The sequence below is a fragment of the Cyprinodon tularosa genome, unplaced genomic scaffold, assembly GCF_016077235.1.
Source record: "Cyprinodon tularosa strain WSP-4 unplaced genomic scaffold, ASM1607723v1 ctg234, whole genome shotgun sequence".
Classification (NCBI taxonomy): Eukaryota; Metazoa; Chordata; class Actinopteri; order Cyprinodontiformes; family Cyprinodontidae; genus Cyprinodon; species Cyprinodon tularosa.
Genome location: NW_024038875.1, coordinates 180,808 through 191,204, shown reverse-complemented (window position 1 = coordinate 191,204; position 10,397 = coordinate 180,808). Strand labels below are relative to the sequence as shown.

The following is a 10,397-nucleotide window of genomic DNA, read 5'->3' as shown; positions in this document are numbered from 1 at the left end:
GTAAAAAGTAGTTTTAGTCCGCCTGAAAACTTCATCTGTGCAGTAAGTTCATCCAGATTACAATCCTGCCTTCAAATATCATTTAGCTGTCGGAGCCGCTCAGACCCCCCCGTACAGCTGCGGTTCTCTGTCACTGGGAATCCCGTTCAACAGCAGCCTCTGGTCTGGTTGCCTTTGTGGTTTTTCGCTACTGTTCACGGTTGCTGGATGCACTGCTTCAGCTGCTCAGACGCGCTGAAGGACCTTTTTGCTGGGCCTTGATGCGCGTCAACCATTGACTTTACATGTAAAATAGCTGCTTCTGCAGCGTGCGGTCTGAATGTAGCTTAACAAGCCAAAAAAAAAAATAAAAATCTACTTACATTTGATAAACATGGCCCAGCACTGGTAAAAGGGATTCCGAGGGGGGGAAAAAAACTATTTACTACGCCCTGGCTCATTTCAGTGTAGCTTTCCATTGTTTACTTTCCTGATTTTAGTCCACTGGTGACATCATCAACGCTAAAACCCGGCGTTTCACTCCAGTGGGCTTCGTATTCCCCTTCTACTGGTTTGGCTTCTGGATAGAGGAGTCAGAGCAGCTCCATCCCAGTGCGGAGCTGAGTCTGACGTGGTTTTTAGTCGTACAGTGTGAGCAGGTAGCCTAAATCGCATCAGAGCGTCGGTCCGAACATAAATCGTGAGCTGTGAGCTCTCACTGTACGACGAAACCCTGCGGTTGGCCGTACAGTGTGAGCAGTAGCTGCATGCAATGACTGAAAAGAAATCACACAGTGTACGCACGGCTTTACCCAGCTGATGGGTCACCACACACCTAACAATGGGGGGGCAGAGGCTGCCCAGGGTCAGAACCAGCATTTGTTGCCAATGGAAGGGAGCCAAATGTCGAATGTTTGCCGGTTGACCCATGTTCGATAAACCTGCGTAAACCCACTAATTTCAGTGGTATGGAGGCTAGACACTAGGGGTGTAAATCACATCCATCATGGCGATTCGATTCAGTATCGATTTCCTGAACCAACGATTCGATTATTTTCGATACTCAAGAATACACCACGATTCGATTCGATTAATCGATTAATCGGTTATTTTTTTTATTATTATTATTTTTTTTTTTTACACCTTACAGGCTAAACAAAGTTTCAAGTTTGAAATAAATCAATGAAAGCTGTAATATCATTATGCATTTTCTTTAGAAACAACAGCAAATAACAGAAGTAGAAAAGTTGCATCAAAAAATACTGCAAAAATACTGCACAATATCAGTGTAATGAGTTCAATGCAATACCTCGGCTCCAGAGAAACTGTCCAACATATTTTTTTAGAATGTAATAAATATACTCAGGAAAGAGAGATGTTGCGTAGAGAGTTAGACAGGAATAAAACTAAACTAGATATAAGGAAATTGTTTCAAAGGTCATCTGGGGATGTAGTTTTTGGTAGTATTTTTAATTTTCTAAGAAGAACGGGTATTTTAGGGAGAATATAATAATTTGTCTGGTCCATACTCCATTCTGGAAGGTGGCGGTAATGCACCTATAAGTTGTTTGCCAACCGCCATTAAATAAAAGAAGAAGAAGAAGGCTCCAGTGTCGACGTCACCGCCCCCTTGAGAGACGCTGCACCTCTCCCAGATTGTAGCTGATTGCAAACAGTGCCGCAGACAGGAGGCCGGCTTGTTTTGTTTTTATGACCGAAATTGCGGAAAACAACTCGTGAAGTTCGACCCGCTAGAAGAGCGAGGTGCGCGAGACCGCTGGGACCCTTTTTCCAGCTGAATCTCCGCTCTTTTTGCCCCATTGTCCCTCCGTCGTCGGACTAAACTCGCCCCCACTTCCTCATCGCCTCGGCCGTATCTAGACCCACAGCGTGTAGCCCAGACCACGCTTCAATACTGAGCATAATTTAAAAATGTCTGTGTCAAGCTTGCTGCAACAAACTGCTGTAAGAGTATAACCAGGAAGAGCGGTAGGAGGGCATAATAGGTTTAGCGCCACCGCAGCACGGGAGGGGGAATTACACCCAGGAGCAAATGGATAAAAATAGACCGGAGGAAAAAAAAAACATGAATCGATTCTCTTGCGGACGTGTCGATGCATCGGATCGTCGGCTTTTGGATCGATGCATCGATACAAAACGATTATTATTTACACCCCTACTAGACACAGAGCTGGGTTTTAACTGCAACTTTCCAGTTTTAGACAAACTTATTTATTATGCTACACGTCTTATAATAATATGACAAATCATGGTGATTAAAAACTAGAGAATAATGTATTTAGGCCTATTTCAAACTATTAAATTGTTATTTATTTCACCAAAAGCGTGTTGTTCAGGGATAAAAGCATGCAGAGCAGCTACCTGAGTGGTGTCCTCAGTTTACTCTCTTAGAATTTTAAAGCTGCCGCTTGGAGGAGGGCTGTTATTGGCTGAAATCTGGAAGAAAGGAGCTGAGCTCGCTCAGCAGAGCAGTGCCGCTGGAGAGCTCTCTTGACAACGCAGGCTCCAGCTCAGAAACAAACGCGACGCCAAAAGCCTTTTATTTGTTTCTTTTTTTTATTTATTCATTTTCTCCCTCCGGTCGCCGTTACATTTTAAAACAAAGATGTGACTCGGCGACATTTCAACCCCTATAGTGGTTTTTATCTGTAGAAGCCGAGCCATTCGGGCGAATGGAACTTATTGTTACGCGTTTGGTTGCTTTTTTAATTGCCTCCTTTTCTTTTTTTTGTGAAGAGTATGTTCTCTCTGAATGACATCGGCTACAGTCCTGCACCCATGCTATTCGCAGACGCTTGAATCTTTGGATTTATACATAAACCTATAAGGAAAAGGAAGGATTCTGCAAAAGCCAGCTTTTTTCTTTTTTTTTTTTTCCTCCCAGAGCCGGGGATTTAAATAGTCAGTCGGTGGAGCCCCGGAGAGAAAGAATAGAAATTCATGTGGCCATTCTCTTTATAACCAAACATTTAACTTTAGGAGGATTGCATAATGACCAAGGAAAGACCCAAGAGGAATATCATCCAGAAGAAATACGTAAGTAGGACTGATCTATTCAAGTTTGCCTGCGTAAAAACGCATAAACTTTTTTTCCCCTCTTTTAATCATAGTCTCTGCAGGCTCCAATCATCTGTGTGAAACAGTTGAAACAGTGATGCGTTTGCGATTTAACGAAACTGTTGTTTATTTAGTCCCAGAGCTCCAGTTGGTTTTTAATCGACATCAGACATGTTTTCGTGCGCTCTGCGGCGCTTTAAGGTGGACTCTTTCTATTCGTTTCCTCTCTACTAATGAGGTTCCCTGCTTTTATGTGTTGTCATAACGTTTGAAAATGTTTCAAATTAACCATGTTTTATAAAAAAAAAAAATAAAGCTTCATGTCCGTTTTTTTCTGTTTTTTGTTCGCTCCTCGCTGATCGGAGAAGAACCAGTCGGCCATAGCTCAGCCTTCCATGTTCGGAGCGTCTCTATCTTCACAGCGATTTATTCACCTATTAAATACAATCTAATTGCAGCAAATTGCACACACATATATTTTTTATTTTATTATTTTTGGAAGTTAATGTATTTATTTATTATTTTTAAAAATATTGACTTGTTTTCCCGCTGCAGGGGCGACACGTTTCGCTATGGCTCTTTAATTTCTCCGCCATAGCAGCAGGAAAAGATACCATTCTGCATATTTCCAACTCTTTAGCAGAATGAATGCCCATGCTTATATTTCCTCTGTGAGGCTTTTTGTGGTTTTTAAAACCCCATAACGCTACCATGCTCCGTGTTCTTCTCCCATCTTCTCTGTGTGACCTCTGTGGAGAAGTAGATATTGCAGCAGCACTACTCCATTTTTCTTCACCCTGTAAAGCTACCCAGAGACAGGCTTAGCTCACCGGGGTCTGGGCCGCACATTTTAACGAGAAACTGGGCTTTAGTCGCTCCAAATGCTTTGAACGCTGTGTTCTTTTGTAGAAACCGAGGCTGTGTTCGGTTCAGTCGCATTGCAGAGGCTTATGCACGAAGCGACCATTTTCTTTCTGCTGCTTTTTATGGGGAAGGGGGTCTGTGAAACGGAACTATTCCGCCCTGTGTTGGCTGTTTTTTTACTCTTATTTCCTGCTCTTTTAGGACATAAACGTCCTTTAATCGATTTCCACGTTGCAAAGGCGAATATATCGACATTTTGTTGCAGCGCCCCTCCCTCCGGAACGGAAGATTTAAAGTTTGTAACACTTGTTTTCCTTTGAACCAGACCGACTGGATACAATGTTGCATCTATGTGCAGTAGAACAATTCATTCACGGATTCGAATCTCTTAATAGAAATGAATCATAATATTGCTTTTTATACAAACAAATAAAACTTGTTTTAAAAATAAAAGCTCAATGTTTTAACACAAACGCATCATGTTTTGCACATCTTTGTTTAGAAAGGATACAAGACCTTAGTGTTTGTTCTTCTTTTAAAAAACAGCCACTCGGATGTTGTGAAAGATGCTTAAACATGAGCCTCAGGTAAAGTTGTGGCCTTCTTTGTCCACTATAGGGTGGTGCTGTCCATAGAATGAATTTGAGATATAATCCTTATACAGTTGAATTTCTTTTTCAACCTTTTGTGCTACAAAGGCAAGGGGCAGTCTTCCTCAAAAAAGTCTATGGCTTTCCTTTTATTTATATTTTGCTGTGTTTTTGGTGGCTTCACAGAAATCAGATGGTATGAATTGTTACCCCATTTTTTTATTCCTTATATAGTGGCCATACCCAGTTATGCCAGCTTGAAAAGGGTGAGCAGAAAAACAATGTCTCACAACAGAGGTCTGCTACTTTCGATTAAGAAGTTCTTCTTTTGCAGCCTGCTTTGCTTGCATGCTGCAACAGCCTTAACCCCATCCCATATGTAATCCCCATTTCTTCTTGATTGAAATCTGGGGTCTAATATTGTGTCTTCCTCCTTGCAAATGCAGAGTCATCCTCTTGCACTGTGTTTGGCGAGCTTCTGCAAGCTTGGAAGTATCTTGCCACAAGTTTGCCTTTTTTTTTTACTTAGACAGCAAGTACCTGTCTGCAATGTTTGTATCAGCAATACAAACTCCCCTGTAAAATCTGAAACAAAAAAGGGGAAAAAAAGACCCACATTTTAATAATGGCTTTCTGCAACCAAAATGTTTGTCCTCCAGACATTAAAAACCTCTACTTCTCATTGGGCTTTCTTAGCCGAGTGTCTACAGCTGAGATAGCAGAAAACTGTTCAAAGAACCGCAATCATGCTATCTCAATCTCATATGTAAGAGAAGCATGTGCTGCCTGCTAAATTTACATCCATATAGTGTCATTTGAAGTGTTTCTGAAAAGGGCCAGATATAACAGGATGTTGCCCCTGGGCTACAGAAGGTTTAGGTGTCTTATCAACAAGGAATGGCCACTTTTTTGTATGTATGCATTCAGTACCATTTGTTATGCTGTTCTTTTTAAATATGCAGCTAAAATTGGCAAATTGATTGTTTTGTAAAGCAAAACTCTTTCATTCTGAAAGGGGGGGAAAAAGGTGTCAATAATATCAGTAACTGGGCTGTCATTGCTGAGTCAAAGGAGGCTCGATTGAACTGTTTGAAAATCTCCAAATCTATAAATTAGTAATGTGACAATTTATGTATTTTATTATTTTTTTTTGCGGGCATCTCTGCTACTGAAGAATCTACACTTTGCTGGAGTTGCGTAATCAGGTTTGGTTATGCACATTTGGTGGGACCTGTTCAATATTTTTCAAAGGAATTTAATTATTGGAAGCAGCCTCTATGCAAATGTACAACACAGACTAAGCAATGTAGTGCACGCACTTTCCTGCCATCTGACAGTTGTGTCCATTTCTTTTTTCATTTTAGTTTCAATGCTATTTAAGTAAGGCCTCCATCCACAAGATGGTTATTCATTGAAAACTGGAACATTTATTCTATTTTAATACATCACAATTGACTGTTTTAATCCCAGTCTAAGTGCATAAGACACTGGTAGAAATGGTAGCGGTGTAACTTCACTGCCACACCACTAGTTGGCGATATGTCCTTTAAAACTCAGCAAAATGCCCATGCGTACAAATAATATCTGCTTAAAAATTTGCAGGAAACTCTTGGATCTACTTGAAGGATCATGTAAGAATGCTGACTGAAACGGTTATTAAGTTGTTGGAAAAATTGCATATAGTTTCACAAGATAATCTTATTATTATTCTATTAATTTTATTTTGTAATAACGATATAACCCTACTTGTCAAAGCAGTTACTGTAATCCTTGTCAATTGCAATAGATTTTTAGCAGGGTAAACAACATTGGTGCTTATAGGTCCTTGACTTTATTAAAGCGTGTTTTTAGAAAGGTTTTTATGCTACAGATCAACTACAGTCTAATATTATCAATGTCAGATTTGCACGTGTGCTACCTAAAAAGTAAACATCACAACAGATATTCCCAAAATAGCAACCTTTTCTTTAAATATTACTCGCAGCCAGAGTAATATTTTCCATATAACTGTTTTGCAGTTTTTCCTCCCCAAATAGTCAGTAATAAAAAAAAAACGAACTGATGGTTTAAAGTTCCCTACATATAGTTTGAATTAACCAGTTCCTTTTTTTTAAGCAAGTGTAAAAAATACTATCTTTTTACAGGGATTTAACACATCTGTATGCATGACCTCTTATGGCCACCAGATGTTTTTTGTTTCCTTTCAGCACCTCGGTGTCAGTAACACAATGTGCTGATGTATCGGCCTTTATTGGAAAGCAGCACAAATGTGGGGCGACTTGAAGGAGACAGATGTTTGGAAAGGCTGACATAAGAGCAGCTTGATCTTTAAAAAAAAAAATCAGTTTTAGTGTCGTCATCTGATACGCTAGAACTAAAGCTGTCGACTGAACAGTTTCATTCACAATAGTTGAGATTCAACCTTAATTAAGCCTGGCTGCTGTTTGTTAAAGGAGTGGTTTAATAATAGCGAAGATCAAGTTTTTAAACGGGCCAGGTGTGTAAATCTTCCCTTCATCAATAGAAACCGGATGTATGAGGAAACGATGAGTCACTTAAATCCATTTTTAACGTCATCCAGAATAGAATAACTATTGTCACCTTTTCTATAACAGACACTTTTTTTTTTCTCTTAAGCTTCAGACATTTTTTTTTTCTTTTTTTTTTGCAGCTGTGGTTGATTCAGTCTCAGAGTTAAACCAAAATGGATCTAAAAATAAAATGAAAAGCTTTCTGTTTACATCAAGCTTGTGGATTCCTGTTCCAGGAGTCCCTTTGCAGATTTTCAGATGTAACTTGTGGCCCATACGGATCACTCCAGCCCTGCTCCCTCCCTCTGCCTTCTCCTAATTAGCGTAAGACAATTATAAATGCTTGGCTTAACCATTTCCCCTGAAACACAAGTGTGAGTTGTTGCCCCTTCACCCCCACTTTGTGCTCCCAACAAACACTTGCTGTCTGCGACTGATATTAAAATTTAGAATGATTTAAAATATAATTAAGGCAAACAGGGCTTGGCCATGATTATGATTAGAAACATTAATACCCCCTGAAGTAAAATGCAGAGCCAGATTAGCAAGTGTTTCTGTCGGTTCATAATCTGCACTTTTTTTTTTCTTTTTTACATAAAAAAAAGGAAAAAGCATGTGGTTAAATAGTATAAACTTTATCATAAGATGAATCAAGGACTGATACTAACAGAACATGGCACATATTGTGTGCTGAGTCGTGTGAGCTAGAGTTGCAGCGAAGCGCAGCTCAGCATGGCCAGGGCCATTTTGTGCCGAGTCGGCTCTTCCTGTAGGCCTTAGCTCGGGCTACGCCTCCGAGTTAAATCTTGTAGTGCTGTGTGTGTTTGTGTGTGTATGTGTGTGTGTGTGAGACTAGCCCAGCTGCTGCAGGGGCCTTTAGAAATGTAAAGAGGCTGTCAGTGTTTGTTTCATCAGGGCCCACAACTGATGAGGATGAAGTTGAAAAATCCACTGCGCTGCGAGTGCGTGTATGTGCACAAAAAGAGGAAACAAAAATAGTGAGCAGAGGGATTGCAAAAGCGCAGACTTAACCTCCCCCTCTCTTCTCCTTTTTCCTCTTTTTATCTCCGTGTCCCTCTGTCTCGCTCTCTCGTTCTTTGGCCTGTCCAAATGAAATGTGGGCCTTATGCGGACCCATGAAAGAGAGGGTCGCAGGGTTGTTTTTTCACCGTGCTCTAGCCTCGGTGCGCTTCATTTAACCTTATGTTTCAATGCAAATTCTTCCATTATAATCTCTCTCCTCCTCACGTGTGCAACATGGCAGGGTTCACTTTGCAACCCCTTTGTCACTATGGCGACTGGGGCAAAGCTGAGTGCACTTTGGCAGAAGAGGTGTTTTACAGCCTGTTTATTTTACTGCCATACAATCACTATGGTTACTATGGCACACGTGAAAAGTGGTTATGAAATAAGTGTCATCCTCGCACGCCTGTTTTTGCTCAGTCAGTGTTCACATTGCGGTGTCACATTTGTGAGGGTGAATGAAATGGGTTACCTAGAAGACTTAAATCTGTTGAGTGCCAGAGGATTAAAAAATAAAAGTGCAAAGTAAAGCTCAGAGGTAGCGAAACAGCTGACTCTTCTTATTTAGCTACTACTGTTTAATGATGAAATTGGTCCGCATTGTGAACATCACTATTTTCACTTCATATGAGGAAGCAGCCTTCCCACGCTGCAGGCCCAGGCTCTGTCGCTGCTGGTGAGAAAAGATGGCCTGCTCATAGCTCCAATATCCTAAAAAAACAAAACAAAACAAAAAAAATAATAATTTAATTTAGATATTTTCTGAGAGTGTATAAGTAGAGGAAATGTTTATATCCTACTCCATTATCTTAACCATAAAGATCCCATTTATCACAAATTCGTATTTAGATTCTTTTTATTTATTTTTCAAACAATGAAATATGAGAAGGAACAATTTTAATCTAGTTCTCTATCAGAGATGGACAGTTTATTTGCCCAAATATCTTAGCTGCTGAACAGGTTCAAGTATATTTATATATACATTTATATGTAAATTTCATTTTCCTCTAGAAACGGTAGACTTTGCAACTGAATTGTAACGTCTTGTACTTTGTATTTCTGTAAATGACAGTTATTTATACAAAGTGTTGTATTTTATTGTCAAGGAACTCCTGAGAACAAATGGCATCTATTTTCATTCATTGTGCATAGCTCTTTTGAATAAATGTGTAAATGAAAATAAAGGTCAACGTTTGGTTTAAAAAAAAAAACACAACTTCTGCATATTTTTATTCTAAATCATATTCTAGATTGAGAGGTTTTATTTAATTTTTGTTTTGTTTAAAACAATGTGTTATTACACAACAGAATCAAGCATACAGCCAGTCAAATGGATCCATGTGAACGTTTTAATAGCTCATATACAGATTCTTATAAACCTGTCAGGAAGACCTAAAAATTTAGTTTGGAAAAATTTGCCATTTTGAAGGGGAGTTAGTTAGGTGGGAGTTGGCTGGATTCCTTCTGCTACTCTGAGCCTAACGGCTTCGGTTTGGAAGGCCAAAAGAGTTTCATTAACACTGAGTACCCTTTGCTCTCCAAGTTGTCCGCATTATGTAATGCACAGCCCAGTCTCCTGTGATGCAATCCATCAGATGATGACACACGCAGGCATAGGTCAGTAAGTGTGCAGCCTCAGTCAGTAGGGTAGATGAATAGACTTTAAAGTCAACTTTACACCATGTCACGCATATGTGAACAGAGTTGGCTATTTGCAGGTGTAATGCTCTAAAACTGGGCGGGACTTTCTTTGTCGTAAAACGTTTTTGTATCAGATTGCATATGTTGGGTTGACTGCATATGCTCCAGTAGATAATGCAAGGCAAGTTTGGACTCAGCAGTGTAGGTTTGTGTGTGTCACACACAGCGCTTGTGTTCCCCCTGTGTGCGTCTCCATTCGAGTGATTTATATCCTCCAGCCTCCCGTAGCTCTGGATGGGGAGGGGGTGGACAGCTGGTCAGGCTCTGAAAGGCTGTTTGCATGTGTTTGTATGTCTGTGGACACGCATGCTCACGTGTGAGTGTGTGTGTGTGTGTGTGCGTGTGCTCGTGTGGGTGGTTTCTGCTGCTTATCCGTTCAGTATCCTCGTGAAGCTGAATCGCCACTTTAGGTTTGTCTTTGCTGTGGCCTTGTGGGCCTTATGGAGGCCTTTAAAGGACAATTCAGCAATTCTGGGGTCAAATGAGAAGATCTTTATTTTAACAGTATACTTAAAAGCGCTGCAGGCGTTTTATTTACCCATCTTAGAGGGAAAAAAAGTTGGATTCAAACATTATTAAGCTTTAACTCATGTCTTGGCTTGTTTTCTAGCCTTTTTGTATGGCCATGCAG

General features: G+C 40.2%; 1 protein-coding gene across 1 annotated transcript in view; it reads left to right on the top strand.

Annotated features, from left to right (window-relative positions):
- The first annotated feature begins 2,459 nt into the window (after positions 1-2,459).
- The window catches only part of jarid2b (jumonji, AT rich interactive domain 2b), a 124,113-nt gene continuing 116,175 nt past the window's right edge, over positions 2,460-10,397 (top strand). Inside the window, exon 1 of the mRNA XM_038287062.1 lies at positions 2,460-3,036. Coding sequence (XP_038142990.1) covers positions 2,992-3,036 — 45 coding nt within the window. The 5' untranslated portion in view covers positions 2,460-2,991. The remainder of the gene's footprint in view (positions 3,037-10,397) is intronic.